Raw genomic sequence first — 25,889 nt, 5'->3', positions numbered from 1 at the left:
TTTTTAGCATGACTGAGTAAACACAGATTTGGTTCTGATGCACAGACTTCTGTGGTTTAAGAGGAAGTAGCCCAGCTGATTATGAAATTATAGGGAATTATTACTTGAAATGCCTGCGAACATAACTGAGTTTTGTCTTCGTATAAATTGGTTTGTGTGATAGAGATGGAAAATGTTTTCTTTAATTTTTTTTTTTTTTGCCTAATGTACTATGCCATTATTTTTTCAAAACAAACACTTTCAGTGGAAAAAGTAATTTTAGACAGCTGATACTTTTCAGCAGTTGTGTTTCATGCTATTGGAAAAATTTCCTGTGTCTTATTTTTTTCATTTTACCTTATGGTCCCAAAAAGTAGGAGGAAGAAGAGGAGGAGGAAGATGAAAGAAAGGCTTAGAGGGCATCCTATTTTATCCACACTTTATTTTCTAACTTAAACTATTATTTTAAAATGCTTTTAAAATGCTAACAAATCTCAGAAAATTACTTTTAACAGAAATTGAAAAGATTAAAAAATTACTTCAAATTCATATTTTTTCCCCAATAAATGGCTTCACTTTCTTTCATATGATATAAATCACTACCAAAAGACAGTTATAAAGAGATTCTGCCCCCTCAACAATTCTATCAGCATTTTTTTAATGGATTTCTAATATATAGACGCTCACAGGGGGAGATGTTTTCTGTACAAAACTGTAGTTCTCATCTCTTTGAGGCACAACCCGGGAGCCTTTTGGCATGACTCCTGATGACTCCTTTTCAATAAAAACGACATGTCTTTCACTTTATAATCCCAGGCCTGCACTTGCTCTGCCAGTACCCCATGCTTTTTTTCTTTAATTTTGGAATGCAACAGCAGAAGCCACGAGCTTTGAAAGCACCTTTCCTTCGCAGACATCCATGACATCCACCCACACAGAATCGGCGACGATCTCTTGCTGGCCCTCATTCCCAATGAAGTAGTAGGCTAAAAAGCGAAAGGCAGGCACCATCTTCTCAGTGATTCTAAGGTTTATTACTTTGCTTGAGGCTGGGACCCTTCCCAAAACCTCAGCTTGTCCCTTTGCCACAACCTGCAAGGCACAGACAAAAAGAAATCAAATGTTGTGACTATGCTCCAGAAAGGGCATTATGTTGCATAATTTTTCTTTTTTTTTCCTGAGGCAATTTCTGTTCTCTTCTAATGGCACTAACAGTTTTGATTCCCAAGCTGTATACCAGTAGCCTGGAGGAGACCTGAGTACTGTGGTGGTGAATCTCTGCTACACTGGTCTTGCGGCCCAGGTTTGAACACAAATCTGTCACCCTCCACTCAACCTTACAGCTTGAGAAGGGGTACCCAGATAGTAGTCATCTAAATTTTGTCTTCTACAATGTCTGGTCATCACACCCAGGATGATAGCAGCATTGTTTAACATATAATCAGTACTGAATCTTTCAGATGGTGTGAAAGGGTTGGAGCAGGAGGTTTCAGGATGAAGTATCACAGACTGGTCTTTAATTTGTTTCAGCCCATCTTTCACTATTTAACTCCTTCCTTCCTACATTATGTTATCTGTATTCATGGGTTGTCAGAGGAATGAAAAACAGACCCAGTGGCAGGACTGATAGGGCTCTTCCCTGAACAAAATGCATGAAGCTTTCCTAAACACATCATGAACAGGTTTCAGGAAGAAACAAAGGCATGCTACAGCCTGGCCTGAAATCCTCACTGCTTTGTTTAGGTGACCAAAGTTTGGGAGAGATACTCACTGCTGAGCTCCAGCAGTGTCTGCTACCATCCCTCCCACACATCCTGCCTGCCCAGCACTATGCCTTCCCAGAGCCTGGCAGCACGAACTCCAACGCTGTGAGAAATCATCCAATGAAAACAAATCCCCAAGCCTAAACTTAACTCATAGGGATACAATTATTCCAAGATATCAGAGTCCTATTAAAAATAAATGGGAATTGATATCTTTGCACTTATCATCCTGTGAAATTTAGGCTGCCAAGGGAAATTGGGACAGAGCGGGAGAAGGAGATTAAATATTTTTCACACACAACAGAGTCACTCCTGGAATGTACCCATGAACACCTTTGTCTCATTCAGAAGGATAAATACTGTGCACTTTACATGCCCTAAAAATATATGCAAATGTATAAAAAATAACAGAATCATAGAAATAAATTCTGGGAGGGACCTATAGAGATTTTTAGCCCAGCTGCTTGCTCTGAGACATCACCAGAGTACGATTAGGTGAGATGTGGTTCTCTCTTGTTGATTGTTGAATTTTTCTGAGGCTGGAAAATCCCACAACTCTCTGGGCAACCTCTTCCAATATTGCATTCATCCCTAATGAATATTTTTCCAAAATTAATCTTCCAGGCCATAATTTTTGACCTCGGTCCCTTGTTATATTGCATGGCACCACACAGGAAATCTTGTCTCCATTATATCTTAAATCCTATTCAAGTACTTTTAGGTTGTTATCAACTCACTCTTGGGCTCTTCACCAAACTGAACAAGCCCAGTTCCCTCAGCCTGTCTTGGTGGGTTGGGTGTGGCAGAACACTGATCATCCCACTTGCCCTTTGCTGGGCCCCTCTGTTTTCCCTTGTATTAATAACTAGGTAAATGTCCCAGGTTGTATAATTTCTAAAATAAATTACTGATATGATACTATTCTGTTTACCATGTAATAGAAATAGCCAATGTTTCCACTGCCAGACTGATGAATATCATTCAAGGTGATGGGTAAGGTATCTCCAGGTGCCACAACCGTGTGCGGGATGCTGATGCTGAGGTAGTTTGGGGAAGCAGACTGGTACCTTTCAGCTCTGATACTGGCTTCAGGTGATTCCAACCTTTCTTTACCCTCTTCAGCCTTTACCTGTCAGGGAAGAAAAGGACAGAGTGAGTAAAGTGTCCACAGGAGACAGTGTATAGTGTCACCAATAATTCGTAGTGTGCCAGGTTATTTGGAAAATGCTGTGAAGTGAGAGGAATCATTGCTAACACCTCATTAGCAGAACCTGGCACCAAACCCCAGGATTTTAATTATTTTATTCTCTCACCCTATTTTGCCTCTTGCTGTGTTTGCATTTGGTATTTTTCACCCTTGGCTCTTTCTAAATGAGAATCAATGGGTCAAAAATCACAAAGTGTTTTGTATTCAGACAAGTTTTTTCCCACTTTATATTGTGCACATAATTGAACCCTCTGAGTGGGCAGATGTAGCCTACTCTCTGCATTGCTCAGGACATTTTCCCTCGCTTTCTTCCCATAATTTTCTGTCACTTTGCATGGTGATATTCCTTACTGTCCCATTTCTTTCCTTATGCCAGGTAAATGCACACCCAAAACACAAAAATTCACCACTATGACCATTGCATGTACTCTCAAGGCTCTGATGTACCAGAGTGTCCTTCACTTGAAACATCCCTCAGGCCCCTGGTCTCTCTAACATATCTTACACAATCTGGACAAAGCTCTGCAGGTGGTGTAAGAAATCATGTTCCACACTTGGTGCTAATTTGATGAAAAGTGATCATCTTCACAGTCATTTATAATTGTTTTACGAGCAATTCTCAGTGGGATAATTTAAAACATGGATGTTTGCATTTTCTTTACCTTTATTTCAAGCTTTTGAGCATCTTTGGGGATATCAAATGGAATGGAGGCCAAACCCTCTCTATTACAGAAGGCAGTCTTCTTCATTGGGGGTTTTCCAGGCAAGGTAACGGTGGCAGTGATAAATAGGAAGGCAGCAGGAGTGCCATCAACCAATGTGGCAGATGCCTATTAGAAAGAAAAAGAAAAAAGTTCTGTTATTTAAAGGAAATCCTATTTTTAAAAAATGCCCACAAAAAAGAAGCAATGATAATTGATAATTTTTATAAATTGAGAAGAAATATAGAACTGTACACACCAGCATTCAAAAATTTGAGCTTTGAGAAAAGGGGATAGCAACTGACTCAGTCTGGACTTCAGTGAAGGTAAAAATCTGTGAGTACAGATTACAAGATGCCCCAGACTTTCAGTAAACCTCTGTTTGGTGTAAGCAGATCCCAGAGATATTTGTCATTAACTATAATAAGGTGAATTTATGACTTTAACTCTTCTTAGAAAACTAGAAAAACTTCAAGGTGTGAAGTTTCAAGCCACAAAAACTCAAATGCATTTTTTAAAAAGACAATACCCTGTTTTAGATTCCAGAATTTTAATTTGATGTGGGATTAATTTATTACAATATTCTTCTTTCAATCTTTTGATGTGGAAGTGAGGAAGAGATTGTTGTGTTTTATAAAACCTTGTAGGGCAACAGTGCACATCAGCTTCTAGAGCAGGAAACCAGCATTCTCTGGCTGTTCAGGCTCTGAGTATACAGAAATGAGACAAACCAGACACACAAACAGTAGCTCTGTGTTGGACCTGTTCTTGAAGGTCTCTGTCCCAGAGAGCTGCCACTGGACCAGAGAAGGAAAGAGGGCAGATATGAATGCATTGCTATGGAGGCAGACACATACAGCCAGAACACTACATACCACAACAGAGAAGGGGGCTCCAGGCACAAAATACTTTTTGGTGTTAGACAGATCAACAGCATAAGGGGATCTCACAAACTTCACACTGCTGAGTTCGTCTTCTCTCATTTCACCACCTGTTAATGTCAAATAGTGTGTGTTGCTATGGGGGCACTAACTATGGACTTGTATACCTTAGATATCTAATTTTATGAAAGATTTTGTTTACATTTTTGGCTACTGGTGAAAGTTAATGTTACCTAATGTCATCTTCTGCAACTTGGAGCTTGAGCATCTGCTTTCCATCTAAGATTCTTCTAGTTAAAATAATAATTTCTCTAGTTAATATCTAGTCACACCACTACACATAACTACATCTAAAGAAACTTGTTACATGGCTTGCTTTAAATTAAATGCACTTAGAAATATATTTTAACATCCTGATTTTCCACTTTAACACTCCAAGGTTGAGAGGTAGGGCCACCCCCTTTGCCCTGTCATGCGTATAATTAGTACCAAGCCCAGCAAGTGCACCATTGGGAAGGCAGCCTGCCTGAGCACTTCTGGAGCAGCACTGGAAGATCACACAGGATCACATAAGGCATTTAAAGCAGTACTGGACATTTGCGTTCAGAAAAGTGTAACCCACTCGAGGTGAAGTTTTTGTACTGAAGGAGGTCAGATGAGAGAGACTGTCATGCCCTACAGCATGAGCAAGCTTTGCAGCAAAGATGGATCCAGTGAGACCAGATTCCCCACATAACAGATTACATCAGAGAAAAGATCAGTGTGAATCTTACAGACCATATCAGCTAAGCCATACTGGACTCACTTGCAGTTTCTACGGTGGTAACAGCAGCATATAAATGAAACCCTTCTAGTGTGGAAATACTTTTTCTCAATTTCTCTTCCAAAAGAGGTGTATTTAAAGAAACTCTTCCTTTTCCATTTTGGATCTAAAACAAAAGTAGTGGGAAAAAAAAAAGGAAAGAGACAGCGCTTACTGGTTTGTTGCCATTAGAAATAAAGTGTTGTTTATGTCATGACTACAGTATGATGGACTTCCAAGTTTCCAGAATTTCTGACAATAACCTGAAAGCTTTGGTAGAAGAAATCAGAGTTGTTCTACTGAATACTTACTGATAGCTGTTGCTCCAGGCCTGGAATAAATATTTTGTTCTCATTTTCATCGATTATGCCAAATCGCACATATGCAGCACCTTGAATCTCTTTCCCATAAGAGTGTCTTTGGAAGGAAGGAAAGTGAGGAGAGGAATCATTATCTTAAGAAAAAGCAAACATAACTCAGACTAATCATTTTGTGCTGAAAAAATATCCCATTTGTAACTAGCAGCTTGAAAACAAAAATTAGTCCCACTCACCTGTAATGCAAACATGAAAACTTTTACTGATCTGTGTAGCAAGTGGTGATATCAAATGCAAAGATATATACAGAGTAAATCACATTGGCAGAATCACATGGGGAGATGTTATCTGATAAAATTTGCACTAGAGTAATTTTTTTTTTTAACAAATGAATGAGAACTTGAGTTGCACAGGGAGGTCTTACACAACTCATCCCGTTCAGAGGGAGCAAGGGAGGTGTCCACTTTATTTAGCTTGGATGAACAGCTAATTCCTTTGTATGAGACACCTCATGAGCAGAGCATAAAAAATAAGGGATGGGAAAATAATTTCAGGGACTGATATGAAATATTTGGTACATCTAAAGACCTGCTGATATTCTAACACCTGCATGGGGTAGAGTGGACACCCTCTGCCCCACGCACTCCTACAGATTTAGGCAGTATAGCATAGAGTCTTCTTGTGAGTGAAATATTTTCCAGAGCAGCATATGGCCAGAACACCCCTGAACATTCCATACAGGTCATGGGGAGAGAGGATAGGGCACATTGCTGCACCTGGTTCCTTACTCAAGGAAGCCCTGGCAGTCATCCTCCAGCAGCACAGTGTGCAATGTGATACATGAGACCTGTCATGGCCATGCTCTTTTCTTTTGCTTGTGGAAATCCTGCTCCACCGCAGTCCTGTAATGGCTTTTTTTTCTGTAAACAAAGCCTCTTTCAAATTGGCCTGGTCAGCAGCACTGATCTATACCAATAAAGCCAACGGAGAGGCGGCTCTTATGAAAACTGCATTAAATGCCAGAGCTAATAAATGGGGAACAATTGTCAATACACCAAGTAACTTCATTACATGCATGGCCAGTTCAGAGAAATAAGTTCAATTATCAGGAATTCCATATACTGATTTTGATGAAAGTCACACAGCCCCATGTAGCACTATTTTCCAATAGAGGAAGGAATGGTATCCATTTATAGAACCTCAATTTTTCTTCTTAAATAATGATGATGTTAATGAGGAATCAAATACATATGAAATTCATGCCCTCGAAATAGAGTGCTGCAATAGCACAGAGAAAACTTTAGAAAGGATTAAAATACAAAAGCCAGTGATTTGAAATCACTTCATATCACAATATCAAGTGATCATGACTAAAGCTAGCAATTATTCAATAGAACCAAATAAAGAATTGAAGGTGATCAAGAGGAGATTAGAAGAGTTGAGTTTGTTCAGCCAAGCAAAAGGAGGTGGATACCAGTTCTGTCTGCTCTCTCAGGTGTGCTGGGGAACAGAAGGACCAACACAATCAAGGACAGCAGGCAGAAGTCCAACAGCCCTCACTCCTCCGAAAAAGAATAGATTTCTCCCAATTATGAAAGAAGGCCAGCTGTTTCCACCTGCCTGTTCTCATTTCATAACATTTATTCCTCTTTAGAAAAAGAAAAAAACGCAAAGGTATCATGTTCTGATTTAGTCATTCTCCTAACAGGCAGTTTCTTAGCATTTCCACTCCTCTGAAACTTGAAAATTCAACAGCCAAAAAATTATTTATATTAAAAATATTTTGATGGGTTACATTTTCATTGTCTGCCTTCCTAAGTTACTCTGTGTTTGATGCCATTCTAACTTGGTATGGGACCACGTGTAATTAATTTTCCATTGAGCCCAGGTAGCACTTGGCACTAATGGCTCAAGTCAGTGGTGGAAACAGAGGGTGTATAAGATTAGTCAGATCCAAATCAAGCCAGAACTAGTTAACTATTAATGACAAGGAAAAGGAAGAAGTTACAAAACTCATATCTGCTTTTCTGCCTCCTAAAACAGCATGCCTCTGAGCACACCTACTTTGCCTCGATATCAAACACAAAGCTTTCATTCCAGATGTGGTAGTATGGATGAAGTGGGATGAGTTTGACTTCAAAACTTGGAAGTTCTGCAGGAAAAGAAAGAAGACAAAAGGTCATGACATTTGAGTTTCAAACATACCTTAAACTCCTGAAATGTGGCAACTCACACTGAGATGATGCAGTTGCACCGGGGGGATGTTCTAGTTTGAATCAGCAGTGCGCTTCTGAAGCAAATCTCCTGATCATTTTCTCTTATTCTGCATTGCTTCACATAGTGGAGCAATCTTCAAGCACACAAAATTTATTTATTTACAGTGAAAATAAGCCAGAAGATAAACTCTAACTGCTCATAAAGTGCCCTGGACTAGGAGCAGGCTGAACTAAGCCCAGCCTGAAATGGGTTGAGTGTGGATACGAGCTCCTCAGCATCAGCTGTGTCACACTGAATTTGCTCCTGAAGATATATCAGGGTGATTTGCCCCTGCTTACAGGTGTTTGGAGAGGAGGCAGTAATCTCCACTATTCTGCTACCTCCACTGGCTAAACTGTTAAACTGAGATTTTGATACAATCTCAACATTTTCTTTTGTCTTTAGGGGAAAAAAAAGGTATGAAACAACAAACCGATGTTAATTTTACAAGAAGCAATAATTTCAGTGTAAATAAATCAAGCCACTTCTTATGCCAGATTGTTAAATTTTTACATTTTTACTTTATCCACAGGGCCCTTATTTTCCTTAAAGAAACATTCTTTGAGTATAGGAATAACTCTAATAAGCTGAATTCTCTAGTAGACCGAATTCTACTGAGAGAAAATGAGCAGCTTTTTTTTTGTCATCCCAGTTTTCACTGCAAACTTTAGCCAGAATTGCAATGGCTTCAAAATGGAGCTCATCTCATTTATTTGTTTTTCTACAGTAGGAAAGCTCTTCCAATGTTTTGTGACAAAATGTTAAAAAAGTGCTTAAAAAAGTTACTAAATCTGTATAAAAACAAAGGTGTTTCTTTTTTTAAATATACATGGAAGCCACAAAAACCCAGAGTTTTTCTTCTGTGCATCAGAGATAACGATGATGTGCTGAAACACCATGAAAGTTGTCCTTAGTGCCTAACTACAGCCAGATTTAATCACTTCAGTATAACTTTTAACACATAGCATTTGTATTTATAATACAAATTTAATAATACCTTACCATATCTTTTAACTTCAAATTCAGCGGAAACATTAGACATTTCATGTTGATGAAACCAGGCTTTGATTTTCCAAGTTCCAGGCCTAAAGTCCAGATTCAGCAGAAAATAGTTAATCACAATTCCTCAGATATTTTATGATGCCAATGTATAAATTATCACTAAATTATAATATTTTCCTTGCTTTGATGTCATCCCAAACTAATTAATTAATGGATTTCTCTTTGCTGGGAGGAGCCAGCAACATATTTCCAAATGTCCTAGGAAACACTCTGTGAGGAAGTGCAAGATAACATATTTGCAAACTACTACCTTTGAAAAGTCCTCAGAACTAGAGAGCTCATGAAATATTTCCTATGCCTTGTCTTCACTGAGATATCAAAATCAACCTAGCATGCCAGAAGACATGGAATATTAAGTAAAAGCTTGACTGTTTGAAATCAGAGATAATTAATGACACTTTGCAAACTAGCCCTTTCTTGAAGGCAGTCATATGTTTGAGCAAATATTTAAGCAGTTTGTTAAATTGTTCTTTACCAGGATACATGTTGCTAATTGCAGCATATTAACAGTAAATTCTGGACTCATCTCTCCAAGATGATGTGCTTAAAGGTAAAAAGATATTAGTCATAGGCTCAGTATCTGCCCCATGGTGAAAGAAAGACAATTTTGAAAGGTAATTCAAGAAACTCAGCAGTTAAAAATCTTAATCTACAGGTTTTAATGCAGAAGGCACAACAGTTACATACTCAGCAATGTCAGGTATATCAAAGTGATCACCAACCACTGTGTTTATTTTCCGGTCCAACTTTTTGACGACCATTCCTTTGGAATTCTGTTAAGACAGAGAAAGTAAACATCAAGATAATGCACCAGGTGTCAAACATTTACATCCAAAAGCTCAAGTTTATATACTAGTCCTATGGAAGAGAAAATGCTTTGCTTACTTTCCTACTTTAATATTCCCACATCACGTTTTCCTCCACGTTCCTGATATGGGCCAAAAATAACTACAGATATCTCACTATGTACAAATACAGATTTCTGGAGAGGAGTCATAGCTTTAGTTCTGTTCTTGGATGTTTTGTGCAAGTTTTCCGTGGCTCCTGTGCTGAAGAAGCACTCATCAGCAGTGTTTCTGCATACTTACCAGCACAGCAACTGTAAGTGTGTCATGTGCCGGCCTCATAGCATTGTCCAGAATGAAGATCCTGTATCTGACTGTTTAACAGAAGAATAAACATGTTCACGTATATTTTTCTGTCCTTTTTAGATACTAATCATTGCAATCTGTAAATTGAGTTACTGAATTTAAGATAAAACATTTTCTTTTAGTGAAAATAAGTCTGAGGAATTAAAAAAATAATTGCATTCTTCCTCAGGCTTTGAATGTTACATGACTTTTTGAAGCAAATTCTGAAAATTACTCAGGGAAATTTTTCACTTTTGTATTCTTTCTGCATTTGAGGCCTGAAACCAAACTCAAAACCTCTTTTTACTTTCCTCTTTTGTTAATTAATTAAATTAATGAGTAACAAAGCAGTAGTGGTCTTAAAGAAAAAAGGTTACGTATTGCTAGTGTTGCAAGCAGAAGCAAGAGGGGTTCGTTTTTTGGCAGATTTCTCATGAATTTTTTTTCCAAAGGTAAGTTGTCATTAACCTTTTTGAACAAAAAGGAGCAGATTTTGTCTGTCTCCCTTTAAAATGACTCTGGCTCTGGAGGCATTTCCGCAGGAGTTGCTGCAATGTGCAGAGCAGACCCTGCAGAAGCTCTGGCTGCAGAAATAACTGAGTCATTATTACTTTTTCTAATCCTGCCCTTGTAACATCCATATTCAACACCTGAAGAGCAGCATTTGTATTTTAACCTTGGGAACTTGGTGTGTATATGGGCTTATCTGTCTGGATAAAAATGTAGCCTTTCTTGGAGGACAGGAGGATGCGAGTGCTCTTGACAGTTGTATAAAGCTCCTTGCTCTCAGTGACCAGCAGAACATGGGGCACATTACTCTTCTTGAACAGGTTCTGTTGCAGAGCCCCTGGCTTGACCTGAGAACAAAAGGGAAACCCCACAGAGTCAGAGATGAGCCTGGTAACTTTGGGACCACATAGCTGAGGCCTCACAACAGCTGAAACACTTAAATAATCTCATTAGCACCGTTCAACAGAAAATTCTCAATTATATCTTTCTTATTGGGTGTTATATCTTTCTTGCTAGGTGAATATTTCTTTTAAAGTAGAAATACTATCTAATTCTCCATTTTCCACCACAGAAATACACTTTCTTCTGTCCAATGTCAATAATTCAAGGTGGGAGACTTCAGTCTACATGCCTGTTGATTTCCATTTACCATGTATCCTGTAATCCCTATTTATGCTAAAATCTTGGTTATGAGATTGCTGCTTTACTTCATGCAGTCTATATGCTTCTAAACATATATACAATATGATGCTTCTAAACATCACCCTCAACAGGAACCCGATTTGAAAGCTCAGCTGTTAGCTTTGGGAGTGACCAACCGGAGCTAAACTGAATCTTGCTGTGTGCTTTTTTCCAACCAAATAGCCCAAACTAGTGCTACTGGACTAAATCCTGCCAGACTTCAAAGAATTGTACCAGGAGCTAATGGTGCAACACAGGATGTAAAGAATCAATCATCTTAAGAATATGCAGAAAAAACTCAGGCTTTGGTCTGAGAGACTGCACATATTTAAAGGTTTATCCTGTACTGTAAAATGGCCAGTAGTAAGCCAAAGGCATGAATGCAGTTGTAGTTTAAATGAGGCAGAAAACCCAACAGTGATAAAACAAGAAAATGTGTTTAAATTAAATTTCCTTTATCACCATATGACAAAATCTTGGTCTTGTTATATGGGCACAAAAGAATATTCACAATTACCACTGAAATTACATTAGGCATTGTTTTATTAGCTGGTTGGGTGAATAGGGTGCTGCTGTCACTGGAATTGGTTTTGTCATGTGCCTCTCGAGATCAGTGTTGTCTCGGTTCCAGCCTATTCCAAGTTGAGATTATGTGCTTTTTATCACCAAAAGAAAAAATTTTAATCACTATGATGACAGACTCACCATTATTTTTTTCATCTCTTGGTAGCCATTATTTTGATTAAGGTTAAAGTAGATCCTCTCTGATACGAGCTGATTTTTCGTCTCATCTTTGAAGTATGCAGTAACTTGCACGGGGCTCTGTGCCCCGTGGACTTGAACTGTTATCGTCTCATGTGTGCCCAAATGCACCACATTTGGGGCAGTAATAAGAAATCTAAAACAACAGAGAAATAGATTGTCCAGTATGTTCAATGAATGTCCAAGCAATATGAATTTTAAAGGTAAAACAGACTCTCACAGAATAGCTGAGTTTGGGACTTGTGGAGATCGCCCTTGTAAGCAAGAGTAGAGGTTAAAAGAAAATAATTTTCTCTGATCTCCAGATTCTGAACTGTCCAATTTAAGTTCTACAAAGCATCAGTCTCTATACACAGGAGAGAAAAAACCCTGTAATATGTTCCAGAGACTACCAATGCAACACTTAGAGAAAACTCTATAAACTCAATCTTGTGAAACAAAACAAACGACATTGGAAGACAATGAATACATATTCATAAATATGGTATTAATGCTACAAAGTTATGTATCTTCATGTAGTAGCACCCACATTATGCCAGTTTATGCTTTAGTACGTCAGGAGATCTCAATTCTCTATGTAACCATATGTATGGGGCTACAAGGAGCTGATCTTCATTGCAATATCACTGTGCAATGTTGGAAATGGGAGACCACAGAAGGTAAGACCACAGACCTGGAAAGGGCTGTGTTGGAGGCTAAACTGGTTGGGATTTTCTTTTTTTTCCTCTTTATTACTTTCCTTCATTCAACTCTACACTGGTGCTTCTTAGTAATTGATTTCATGACCTTTAAAATGTAGATCATTATCCTTGCTCTCATTTTTTTCCAAGTATATTTTACACACAAGAATCAGAGAACTGTGTGAAGAGCCAGGTATCATCATGTATGATGTCACATAGACAAAGAACAGTTCTGAGCTCAAGACAGGTTCTTTTGGAAAATAATTATTCCACAGAAGACTTCTAAAATGAAAGGTAAATGATTTTGCTATTACCAGAATGGCTGAACTCTTTTTTACTTTTTGAAATAAAAAAAGTTTCTTCTTTCTTAAATGCATAAAATGAAAGGTGTGGTATAGAAATCAGGGAATAAAGCTGATAGTTAATTCCATACACTCAGAGTCTGTTGGTCCTAGCAAAAGGTGATACAAGGCCTGACTTACATGTAAATCTCCACTAAAATAGAGGATAAGTACAGAAGAATACTGAAGGTCTCCCAAAAGTTAAGCGTTTGCTTTCTGCAATGTATAAATCAATTAAAGAGGTTTCTTTCCCCCAAGATTTTTCAATCCAGTGAATGTCACAAACAATAGATGAGAAAACAGTGATAACAGAGTGAACAACATGCTTTAGTAGGACATTTTTAATTATTTGTTCCTAAGAGATTTCTCCCTTAAAACTGCCTTAAAAGGGTGGTTTTAAGCTTTTTACTTCTTACACAAATGAAGGTTACACAAATTTTCAGTGGTCCAAGAAACTGGCTTTGTTGATTCTCTGTCGAGAGAGAGAGAATATTTCTGACCTTCTCTTTCAAGGGATTTGTTAGGATTGAAGAATTTGTAATAAAATATACTTACGATGGTGCTTGTTGCGTATTTGACAGCAGCAAACAAAAGCTCACCAACAATACCAGCCTTTCCATTGGAAAACTCTACAACATCTGCAGAACAGAAGCACCAAAGAGCCACCATCAATGCAGGTGCTGGCTGTAGGAAATGGGCTGACAGCACATTGCAGCAAATAATGTTGCCTAGCCTGGTTATTTATTAATAACTTGCAAAACTGTGCAAGCGATAGTGATGGACATGCTGGTGGTGCACATATTAATACCCTTGTCAAACAAGACACTGTGGCTAAAGGAGTGCCTGTAGAGTATTTCTAAATGAGGACAAATGGAGGGGACTGATACCTTCTCTATGCCTTTATTTAACCCCAAACATCTCTGCAGTCCAGCAAAGATGAGAGAAAGTTCCTTCTGGTTTAGACAGTACCAAAGGAACTGTGCTGGAAATCTACCTGCACAACTCAGTCTTAGTCTGTGGTGCCTGGAGGCATTAATCTGCTTTAACGTCATCGAAAATTAAATTGACGCTTCTCCTTGAGCTACTCAGCTCAATTTTCCTTTATGCTCAAGACACTGGGCTTTTCCAGAGGCTAATTAGTGTCAGCATAAACATGTAAGATAAATCATCAGCTGAAGGCATTCCAGACTGCATGGGACACAATGTCTTAAAATGTAGGATACTGATAAACAGAGGGAAAAAGCCCATCCAAGGAATAATTGTACAGGAACCAGTTTTGATCAAAGGTAAATGAAAGAACTGAAACCCTCATCAGGTCTCATTTTTGCAAACTTTTACTGGATTGCTGTCTTCCAAACATAATTTTGTTGACCCATGAAAATGGAAACATGCCCATCTGATTTACAGGCAGGTCAAATCCCAGAAATGATCACATGGCTAATCCCAGGCTCTGGTGATAAAGTGCTCTTTAATACACCATGGATAAGTCTGTGTCTTTAATTATTAGCAATGGATGCCTTAAATCAGCACTCCCTTATTTGCAAGGTGAATTCATACTCACAGCATGGGCTCATTGCCCACAGTCATGGGACCTTCCCCTCACCCCACCATTTGCTTAGGCAGGTGGTGACATCTCTTGCCTTGCTTTTCAAGGCAAGGAGGTAGGGAAAGAGAAGAAGCTGACTACAAACCGGTTCACTATTTTACACTTAGTGTGTTACAAGTGTGGTAGCTGCCTCTGAGACCAGAGGTCTGACAACAGACAGAAAGTACTCTCTGTCCATTGGTAGTCACAGAAAGGGTAGGCAGCAGTAGCTGACTTCAACCTCATGTCAGGAAAAGCTACATTTTGCCTGCCCTAGGCATAGTTGTTTGTGTCTTTTGGTTGGTTGGGTTTTTTTTGTTCTCCAAGAGACAGTCAGTTTCCTTCACCTCTTCTGGTTTTCACTCTCATTTCAGCCATCAGGAAGGAGGAAAAACTTGAGGAAAGGTATCTGTGGATCCTCAGGGTCCAAACCCATGCTCTTTGAAAGACGTTTACAGAAATCCAGACTCAGGAACCATTAAGAGCAAAGTTATTTTCTCTCTGCCCTCCTTCCCCACCTGCTAATTCCCTCTGCAGTTATACATACACTCACAAAACTGATTTATTTCCATGCCAGAATAATTTTCCTCAGGGCTTCTGGCCTCTCAAACCCAAGAGAAGTGGTGAGGAAGAGTAGAGATTTCCACCATAAAGCTGGTCTGTGTTCAGGACAATGATGTGGAAGAAAAAGTCCTCTTGGGAACAGGGCTCATGCTCTCCCTTGGGTGCAGAAGAGTCTTGTTAAACCTGCAGCTGGTAAAATAAGGATTCTGACTCTTGCAGAGATAATGGGGAGAGTTAACTGAGAGCAGCAGTGGCTGCAGAGCATGCTAAGGCTCCTGCCCTCTTCGGAGACAGTTCTGCTGCTCCATCTTGCACTGCTGCCATCCAGAGCTGGAGCTGATTCAACCACTGAACAATCCTAGTCACTAAAACAGGACAAGAAACAACTATGAGTGGGTCCTTTGCTTTTCTCCAGACAAATATAGAATAGGAAAAGAAATAACATCTGCAAGGTCAGTGTCTATTCCTTGAGAAAGACATAAGGGAGTTCTCCCAACTGAAAAGTCAACAGTTTCCAGAAGACCACAACACAACCAGCAGGGATTTCCTACTCCTGAAGTCACAGGAAAGGCACCTCTGCAGTGTGAAGTCACACCAAAATCTTTCTCTGTGCCCATCTTTATCAGAGGGGAGGAGATGGGATTTCCATTGTCCAGGCTGGCTTGTTTGTCAGGGACTGAGGTCTGTTTGCACAGCTATACAAATAGCCATGTAGGCACTCACAGCTAGACATTTGCACAGATCACTTTCCAAAGGGGACCTTAGAAAAGCTATTATTTTGCTTTCACTTGATTTTAATTGGATTTGTACACTTTTTTTCCTTAACTGAAGTAATAATAAATATATGTGAATGCATAACAGCTAGCCATAGCAATATGCTGCATAACTATTTTATACTTGAATTTAAAGAGGCATTCTGACTCTTATAAAGGTATTTTTTTCACTAAAATATAAACCAGTGACTTCAATTGAATAGAATTTTTTCTCACTGTCTCTTGCAAACACAAAAGAGCAAGTTTACAGAGCAGTCATATAATGAGAATTAAAATTCCTTATGCTTAATTGTTCTGTCTCTGGGCTGGTATAAAATAACCATTGCATCAGTTTTCTAGTATCACAAATTCTTCACACTGTGATTTGTAGTATAATGTAGAACAGTCCAGCCCAAAGCCACACTAAAATATGACAAAATGAAACAAAATAAAATAAAACAAAACAATCTTGGTTGAAGGTCTCCAGCACATGCATGCAAGAGAGAACACAGAAAATTCCCTCTAAAATAACTTATATGCCTGTTCTTTTTCTAAAAGCAAAGTCCTTTCCTATTTACTCATCAGCCACTTTTCACCTATTGATCCTTCAGCTGGCCCACAGTCCAGCTGTGGAAAGCACAGCCTGGGATTGATGCGTGAGTGAACCCCAGGCTTGGGGAGACAGAATTGCTTTATTTTGAGTATATGCTGTCTCTCCTTTCAGTTCCTTCGTTTGAACTTTGTGGGATTTCACAGTGTTTTGAGCACCAGCAGCAGTTTTTGTTCTTTGGCTTGAAGAGCTTCCCAAAGCCTTTTTCCCCTTAATCAGCCTAAATATTAACGAGACCAAACTCTTCTTTCACTTTTGTCCTGCGCTCTTTCACCTCTGCCTGGCAGAATGGTACAAAGGACAGCTTCACAAAGACCATTTCACGAATAAGCACTGCAGTGACATCCTCTTTGCCAAGTTACAGGGAGTTGTGACAAACACAAAAGGCAATATTTCACTTCTGACATTTCAGAAAATTAGGTTTTGAAATCCTTTTTTCAACAGCAGACAATGAAGTGTGGGTCTAATTTGAAAAGTTCCTCTTAACAGCAGGATAGCTGTTCTTTAGTGTCAATATAAATTGGAATTGTAAATTAAAACTATACTTTTTTTCTTACCATAATTGAGGTAATGAAATGAAAATGCTGTAGATGCTTTTGCCATAAAAAAAATTCTTTAAATGTTCTGCATTTAGTGCTTCTAAGTGTATCTACTGAAAAAAAAAATCATATTTTTAAAGGAGGAAAACCAATTTAAAGGAGGAAACCCAGGCATTTTCTGCTCTCGCTGAGGAGTCTGGATTTCAGTGGGATTAAGCAACCAGCCTTAGATTTTTCTCATGGGTTTCTCCCTTCTTTCTCCCTCATTCTCTAAATTCTGTGATTTTCTGAATGTCATGTTAAAAAATTTAAAAAAAAAAAAAAAAAAAAAGGATTTGTGAAAAAACACACAAAACCAGCACTGCTTCTGTAAAATTAATATGTTGCAAGATGGAGGGATTCTTTTAGGTCAATAATTGCATAACACTACTGACATAATATTTCACCATATTGTAATCATGCACCTTGTTTTTTTGGTAAACTATGTTTTTCAGAATTTCAGTGCTTTTAGCACCTTTGAGAAGTCATTGAACTGGTCATGGCCAGGAGGAGAGGAGATACCTGAGCATGCAAGTGACCCTCTCACCCCAGGTGAAAGCACAGAGCTGTTGGAAATGAGGAATAAAACAACTTGGCCTAAATAAGATAGGATATTTGGAATACTGACCTTGTACTCAAATATCCTGATATTCATCTAGAGGCTTGTTCTTTTGTTCTGAAATCCTTTGTGGTTTTCTTTTCTTTTTTTTTTTCTTTCAATTTCATGACAAACCCCAAAGAAACCCCAATTCTTCCTTGTTACCAGCTGTAACAAATAAAAATTACCTACAAAAATTAATGTATTTCAAATAATTTGATCTTTCCCAACTTCTCCATTCTTCTGGACTGTAATGAGTACAATTGTCTCCTTAGGAAATTCTTTTCTTCTCCTTTTCTTGGGAGTAAAAGGTAAGAATAAGTTTAAAAAAGCAAAAGGCTTCTTGAACTTATCAGTGGCAAAGGCTAAAATTTTAAGCAGCTGAGTAAGAACAAAGGTGACATATCCAGTTCTGTGGATTTGGAGGCATATTGTGAAATCAAGTAAAACCAGTCTTTTGCAGGAAAATTTTAGAGAAGTAAATTATAACTATTACTGACCCTCATTCCTAGGATTTCCTGACTTGCTGCATGGGGGCACTCTAAAGTTTCAGACGATTGCACAACTGTACTAGAAAATGTTTTACAGGCAGAGCAAAGGAGAAAAGAAATCCCATACCATGTACAACCACAGCTAGCCTTGTGCCTACCTGCCACTGGCAGCCTGCCCTGCTCTGATCTGCAAATTAAATCTAAAGCATCCACTTCACCCGGTAACTCAGAGGAACACGGGACACCAGAAAGCATCTCCTCTCCCAAGCTGGGAAAAGGCTCAGCTCCCACATCCATCACACTCAAGCAAGTTTAGGTCAGCTCCACTGACAGATCAGAAGCTGTCCCACTTTTTTCATGCCTTGGTTTTAATTTTCAAGGAAGAACTATGAAGAGAAAGGAGGAAAGGAGACAGGATATAAGGCTCAGGAGAATTTTATTTTTATTATAAAGGAGAAGCTGCTCAGTCACAACAGTTTCAGTGTCAAGAAGTGCAGCACCTTCCCATGTGGCAGGCAGGGCATCTGCTATCCTGGTAAAGAGGGAAAAGTCTGGATGGCTTTTGTAGCAGCTCAGTGGGACAGTTGTTCAGGTAATGTATGTTGATCTCTTCTTTCTGCAGAAATTTAGCCATGAAGCTCTGGCTCTTTGTGACACTCAGCTTTTTAGGCAGCTCTTTGGATAAACAATGTGCCTCTGTCCTGTGAGGCACAGGTACTGTACCCTGCCAGGACATGGCAATCATAGGAGGATTCTTCCCTCGCTAACCCAGTTTTACAGAAAATCGCCTCCAGCAAAACAATGCAGAAGAAGTCAGCTCAGCTGCCCCCTCAGTGGCTTAGATGCAGAGGGGAATATTGATGCCTTCAAAAGGGGACTGACTGGATGTCCCCAAAGCCCTGCTGATGGTACTTGGGTCAGACACGCCCTGCCCAGATTATACAGCTAGCATTACATTGCACCTACAGAAAAAAAGGTGAAGCTATAAAAGATGTGAACAAAAAATATTTTTTCATGTACTTAGTCCACACATCTTGGAAGGCACATGGATCTGCCTTTTCTAATATGTGACTATGTCTTGCTACTTTGTGCTGGTTTTGGCTGGGGTAGAGTTAATTTTTTCAGAGTAGCTGGTGTGGGGCTGTGTTTTGGACTTGAGCTGAATGCAGGGTTGATAACAGGGGTGTTTTCGTTCCTGCTGAGCAGTGCTGACACAGAGCCAAGGCCTTTTCTGGTTCTCACGCACAGGGGGCTGTGGGTGCACAAGGAGTTGGGAGGGGACACACCAGGACAGCTGACTCCAAGTGAGCAGAGGGATATTCCATACCATACCATATGGTGTCATGCCCAGCATATAAAGCTGAGGGAAGAAGGAAGGAGGGGGGGGACATATGGAATAATGGCCTTTGTCTTCCCACTGTCCCATTTTTACTCTTCCAATTCCTTCCCCATCCTGATGCAAGGGGAATGAGTGAGCAGTTTTCTGGTGCTTGGTTGTTACCTGGGTTTAAAACACACATAAATACTTTTGTGACCTGGGACATATTTCCAGACCATTCATCCTTGATTTTGACCTGACTTCTGAATGAGGAAGATGAATTTTCAGCCACATCAGGATGTGGTCTAAAAACATATCAGCACTGTTCTGGTTCAGCTTGTGGTCCCAGCAAGATCCCACTGCTGCTACCTCTGACAGCAGGGCAGCCTGCAGCCCTGCTGTGAAAGCAAGGCTGGGGCTGTACCTCTGCTCACCCCTCTTTGGGTGGGGTGGGACAGAGAGGTTTGGCAGCTGTTGCCATCCACATCTGGCATCTCTCTTTGCTTTCCTTCTTCTCCCTGCACTGGGTGTGATTGTGGGCTCTGTCTTTGGATCGGTGGGGTAGAAGAAATAAAGGGCAGGTTTGAGAGAGCCGGTGCCTGTGGTGCTCTAGGACTCAGGTAGAAGCCCAGATCTGTGATCTAATTCCCTTGCTGCTTATGCTGTTCCTGGGCTTGGACACCACCTAGCCCTGCACCTGGAGCCCACTGGCCTCTGTCACCTAAATGGTGAAGTAGGTTCCTCCTCAAGGTTACACACAGCCTGGGGCTGCCAAGGCTGGCCCTTACCAAGCACCTCAGCCTCAGGGTGCAGTGTTCTGCCTTGCAGGCTTTTCTCATTCCTTGCTGCCACCAGTGATGCCTTTTTCATCCATTCCCCCTTCTGGTTCAACCCTTTTCTGGAGGCCCCCCTTGGTACCAGCTGTTCTTTGTTGATGAAAATGTGCCTTGAAGAGTTGTTTTTCGGCCTTGGTTCCCAGGGAGAACCTAGATAGGATGGGGCCCTTGGAATGTGTTTTGTCTTTCTGCCTAGGGAAAGGGGATTGAAAACTACTGGGAAAACCAGCCACTAATACAATAGGCTACAAATATATGTGTAAAGAATACAGAGAATATACAAAAGAAAAAGGAAAAAATCAGCAGAGCATCACCAGCAGCAGCAGCTTCTTTATATCTGGGGCTAGCTCCTATTTCATGGGCTTTTACACTTCTGCCTGAGCAGTGATAAATAAATAAAGACACAGTCATCAGAGATCATTAAGAATTACAATATAATGTAATGGATTGCTAAATTTCCAAACAGCTCCCTGTTCTTTGATGACTTCTGTAAAGGTTCTTGGCTTCAGTAAGTACACTGCAGATGTACATTTAGGCAGCAATCCCAGCTGCAGTAGCTTTGGAGAAGAGCATTAACTTGCACATTATTCTATAAATATATGCCATAAGTTTGCTGCATGCATTCTCCACTGAGGGATCAAAAAGTGTTGACTCACTGTGGCAGCATTAATGCCTCTGACCTGGGTCACATGTGGGATGTTAATATACTTTAGGACATGGAATCTTGCAGCCACAATCTGCACAGTCTGCAGCATTTATATACTGCCGTTATTGTAGCCTGGAGCAGCAAGAAGGAAGATTTGTAACATCACAGTTAAAAAAATGATGCTTTTCCCTCTATCCTATGGTTAGAGGTGTATTCCACACCTGTTATTATTCTCCATGTGATTATTTGGAAATAGCAGCTTGTATGGACAGGAATGTAAAGCACTCTGCAGAACATTGCCATCTCAGTAACACACCATAAAAGATTATTTCCCCCTTTAAAAATATTAGCCATGACAGCATCCTGCACAGCTTTCACATCTGTAACTTCCCCCTATCATTTTGCTTCCAGAATCTTGCTGTGCCTGTCTGCAAAGCATCAGTTTTGCCAGTGATGGATGGGATGGCTCAGGGAGGCTCAGGAGGGGAGGCTCAGGAGGGGAGCATGCAAACACGAACGGAGTCCTGGTGCCATCCAGAGGGCAGCTGTGCTCTGCACCGTGGAGCAGCTTTCCTGAAGGACTGTGCAATTGCCATCCCTGCTTTCTGAGACCCCAGGCTTCCGCCTCCCAGACTGGTATGTGGAGCAACAGGGAGTCAGCTCCGGATTCCCACGCCTTCAGGTGGTTCTCCAAAGCGCGGGATGCTTTTACATGACCTGTGGATCCGAGCTCTGTGACAGTCAATACATATAGGTAGGTTTTAAAAAGCAGTTTGGGTTACTGAAAGGAGGCCCTCCATCCTGGTTTGTTCCAAGAAGTGCTCAAACACTTGCATGTAACAAAAAGAAAGGAAGAAATAAATAGAATAATACTCCTCAAACAAGTCCGAGGGAACCCACTGGCAGTTCAGAATAAAATGTTGTCTTTTGAGAGACCTCTGGTAAGACTCGCTTTGGAATACTGAGAATTGCCTACCTCTTGGCATCACAGCCTTTACTCACCTGTCTCCAAAACCAGCTTGTCTAGCTACAAGTCCAGGATTTTATCCAGCTTCCCTATTTTATCATTTTGCAAGAAAATGAACCAGCAAAAGCAGTGCTGTTCAAAACAAATTTTCACGGCAAGTTTTTTATAAAATCAGTGCCCTGAGTTGGCAGCACAATTCAGGGCCAGCCATGAACACTCCCCTCTGCCCAGGTGCATCAGCCTCATGGCATGAGCCCCTGCAAGGCAAGATGAAAAGGTTTGTGCTGACCACCACACCTTACTGCCAAGTACAAGGTTTATCTCATTTCAGTCCCTCCTGTGGTGATTATTGCACTCAGAACTTTGACCCCACTGCACGTCTTATGGACTTTCTGATTTACTGCAACACACTCTTCCCACTCCCCAAGAGTCAAGAGCTTATCTGGGAAAACAGATGCCTTGAAAATGTGGGGCCTCTATTCTCTGTTCCAGCTAAATTCCACTTATAACTGGAAGGGAGGGTAAAAGATTACTTTAAACCATCTTTAAGCTCCCTCTATTTCGCAGTAGGCAGAGGACTAACTTTACTTCTAATAGGAATTAAAGTGCCTTAAGGGAAAAGGCCAGCTGTTTAGGAATGCTAACACATTTCTGGCAAAGAGGAAAAGGCAGAGAGGGTCTTTGGCTTCTCTGTCATAGCATGTATCTCTGAGGTTAAGAAAACAGAGAAAAGATGTACTTTCTGAGGATATTTATTTTACTACTTATTCCTCTTTACAGTCTGCAGATAGCCCTTCTGATGTGGGAGTTACAGTAGAAATAAAGACAGTGTTAGTTATATTTACCATGCTCTTAAAGAGTAAATAACCCTATCTGTAACTGAGATATATGAAAGTGCCCTCTCTAAGGAGTCCAACAGGCAGAATCCACTACACAGAGCAGTGCAACACCATCCAAAAGCAAGATAATTATGTATAAGGTAGGTACAGAAGAATGCAGCTATGCACTTAAGAAAAAACCCCTCATGCAAATTTAGATAAAGCAAAAGACATTCCTCCCTTTTCTGCAGCCTTGAGAGAGGTAGCCTGACTACCTCTGCATGTGCCTGCAAAGGAGACCCACAAACACCATTTACGTGATACTGTACATCCCCCTGCCCTCACCCATGGGGGCTACTCTTCACCTCTGTCACCTAACACAGAACTATCTCCTGCTTATCAAAGTCCTCAGTGAAAAGAATCTAAGGACCTCAGAACACAGCCCCAGCTGCTTAGAAAGAGGCATGCTCCTTGTTAGTGGTTAGAGAAAAGAAAATAAAGCATTTCTCATACCTTGGAGTTTGGAGAGCCAGCCTGGCCTTGCCAAAGTCCAAGTTTATCTTTAGTTATGGAGATTCCTTAAATGGCAATAGAGAAAACATGGGTAGAAAAATTTCTGCAGAGGAATCTGCTCATACCCATAATGCTGAGCTGTATTTGGAATAACAGAAGATTAAGATACTGGGATAAACTTGTGGGAGAGTTGCGGCATAAGGAATTCCCTTGTGGTGTTTTTTGTTGGGGTTTTCTTGATGGGTTGGTTTTTTTTTGGTTTTTTTTTTGGAAAAGGAATAATCAACCATACAAAAATTCGTGTTAAAAGTCAAGAAGAGCTAAAGCAAAACTGTGGGGCTGGAGCTATGTTTCCATCTCCCCACAACACTGTTTTCTGTTGTGGTGTGCAAGTGAGGATACCCAGGATCTGCCCTAGCAGAAGCTCCTCAGCATTCCTGCATCAGTGAAATGAGAGGAGGGAGATTTTCCCAGAGCAGCTCTGAGGGCAAATGCATATATGTGGGTGTATACCCAGAGGTAAAGGAGATAAGAATTTAAAAGAGCACACACAGATCTTCATTCAGTGCAGTCATTAAAGAGAGACTGGATGAAGTACTACCTTCCTCATTTCCCTTTACTTTCCAGTGACAGTGGTCAGAATTGGCCTAATTTCTGGTTTCCTTGAAAACCCGGTAGTGAGCACATTTATTCTAACAGCTGGAGTGCAAATCTTGTAACTAAAGAAAAGCCTGTGAGCAAAGAGATTTAGCTAGTTTGGAGGGATTTAGGAGGTGTGTGCATATGTAGGTTTACATGCATGCGTGTGTGGCTGCCTGTATCTGTGCATGGACATGCACACATTTTACGCGTTTCCAGAGGATGTATATTTTCTTTGGGCTGTGCAGTAGCTGGAAAAGACAGAAGGTGGCATGTTTGAAACATTTTCATCCAGAGAAAGTGCAGTAAAGGAAATGAAAGCAGGAGTTACAGTAAAGGGGAAAAGGATACAGAAGGAGAAAGAAGACTGCTAAGCTCAGACCACATCCACTTTGACAAATCTCTGCTGTTAATTATTTCACTGATGCTGGAGACTATTTATTTTCCTCATTTTTTCAGTGTAAATCACTGATGCCATAAGGGCTGATTTTACTAGACTTTTGAAAATATAGTAATTTTCTAATAAAAATTGTAAAATGCATGTGTGAGATTTTTCTGGGGCGTTCTTGTATTTGTTTGTTTTTTTGCTTGGCTTGGGGTTTTTTTAATGATAAAATTCACACAGTATGACCAGTTAATCAAGAACCATATAAAGAAGATAAAAGTAGCCCTGACAGTTCCCCTTTAAAGTGCAGACACATGAGAGACAGCACCAGGCAAAAAGGAGAATTAATTTACATTTGCCAAAACGTTATGGAGCAAAACCCCAAAAGAAATAACCTAGAAATTACAGAACTGTGTGTTCTCAGGTCATTAACTTAAGATCTTTACGAACATTTAATCAGGCTTTGTGCAACTGTTACCATAAGCAGGTGCTTTTAATGCTCAGGGGCACCCTCTTGGCCTGCCTGCTTTCTTTAAGGCACGCATTTAACTCCTTTTCTGGCCCACCAATCTGTGATAAGCAGCAGGTTCCCACTCACACCCTGCGTGACAGCAGCAGAAAAAGCCCCGCTTACAGCCAGTGTTGGTGACTCACCAGGTAGGAAGCTCCTCTCCTTGAGCTTTGCTTTTCACTTTCTTCTAGGACTTACTGCCACAGCTCATTTAACAAGAAGCAGACTGCTCCAGAGGGGTGGAGAGGGCTGGTCTGAGCAGGACCAAAACCACCTCTCCTGCCCCAGCCGGGGTTGCCAGGAGCCACCAAAGAGCTGAGGTTCGCATCCTGTGGGAATAAAACGGCACTTCTGTAGCCCCATTGAGAAATCTTGGACAGTGTCTGACAGCAGACAGCCTTTCTTTGTTTAGCAGCCAAACACCCTCATTCCCTGGGCAGTTGATTAGCTTTTAACTTCATACCTTCACCAGATGAAAAAGACTCCCTCAGAATGTCTGGAGACCAGGGAGAGACGTCTCAGGTGGTCCAGAGGCTGGCAGCATCCCCTGCCATGGGCCCCTGGAGACACATGCTCACTGAGGGAGCCTGCTGCCTTCCCCCTCTTTGGGAGCACTTCCAGGCCACTCTGCTAATAGGGGACCAAAACCAGTTCACAGCAGTTGCAGAAGGGGAGCCAACAGCCCACAGCTCAGCAGAGGGGCACAAGGAGAAGCTGCTGCCATGGCTTATAGGTTTCCAGCCCCAGGCTGCAGGTTCTTGGGATGGGGAAATCCTGGTGCTGCAGCATTTTGACATAAAGTAAATAGAGGAAGGATGGACTTTGGACAACTTCTATCATTTGACTTCTCTTTTTCTCAATGCATTTACTTGCTGATCTCCAAACATGAGGTATTTTGAAGAAATGGTTGTGCTTCTTGGCATCCTGCAGCAGACCAAAAGAAGAAACTCAGAGCTGCAGGTACTGATTGCAGCTGCTGGTCTCAGGAGCTACAACTGCTGGTCCC

At 40.6% G+C, this 25,889-nt stretch overlaps 1 protein-coding gene across 2 annotated transcripts in view; it reads right to left on the bottom strand.

The window, feature by feature from the left end:
* LOC125321816 (complement C4-like) overlaps window positions 1–25,120 on the bottom strand; it is a 53,341-nt gene extending 28,221 nt beyond the window's left edge. Inside the window, exons 1-14 of one of the 2 annotated variants that reach the window (XM_048295164.1) lie at window positions 25,027–25,120; window positions 13,628–13,710; window positions 11,995–12,187; window positions 10,775–10,955; window positions 10,057–10,127; window positions 9,656–9,741; window positions 8,909–8,991; window positions 7,715–7,802; window positions 5,645–5,750; window positions 5,337–5,460; window positions 4,526–4,641; window positions 3,612–3,779; window positions 2,674–2,871; window positions 880–1,071 (exon numbers count right to left, since the gene is read on the bottom strand). In XM_048295164.1, coding sequence (XP_048151121.1) covers window positions 880–1,071; window positions 2,674–2,871; window positions 3,612–3,779; window positions 4,526–4,641; window positions 5,337–5,460; window positions 5,645–5,750; window positions 7,715–7,802; window positions 8,909–8,991; window positions 9,656–9,741; window positions 10,057–10,127; window positions 10,775–10,955; window positions 11,995–12,187; window positions 13,628–13,692 — 1,671 coding nt within the window. In that variant the 5' untranslated portion in view covers window positions 13,693–13,710; window positions 25,027–25,120. Of the gene's footprint in view, window positions 1–879; window positions 1,072–2,673; window positions 2,872–3,611; window positions 3,780–4,525; window positions 4,642–5,336; window positions 5,461–5,644; window positions 5,751–7,714; window positions 7,803–8,908; window positions 8,992–9,655; window positions 9,742–10,056; window positions 10,128–10,774; window positions 10,956–11,994; window positions 12,188–13,627; window positions 13,773–25,026 lie in introns of those variants that run through there. The other variant, XM_048295163.1, reaches the window with a different exon arrangement.
* Window positions 25,121–25,889: the final 769 nt, after the last annotated feature.

The sequence above is a fragment of the Corvus hawaiiensis genome, chromosome 2 (assembly GCF_020740725.1).
Source record: "Corvus hawaiiensis isolate bCorHaw1 chromosome 2, bCorHaw1.pri.cur, whole genome shotgun sequence".
Lineage (NCBI taxonomy): Eukaryota > Metazoa > Chordata > Aves > Passeriformes > Corvidae > Corvus > Corvus hawaiiensis.
This window is presented reverse-complemented; position numbering and strand designations above follow the sequence as displayed.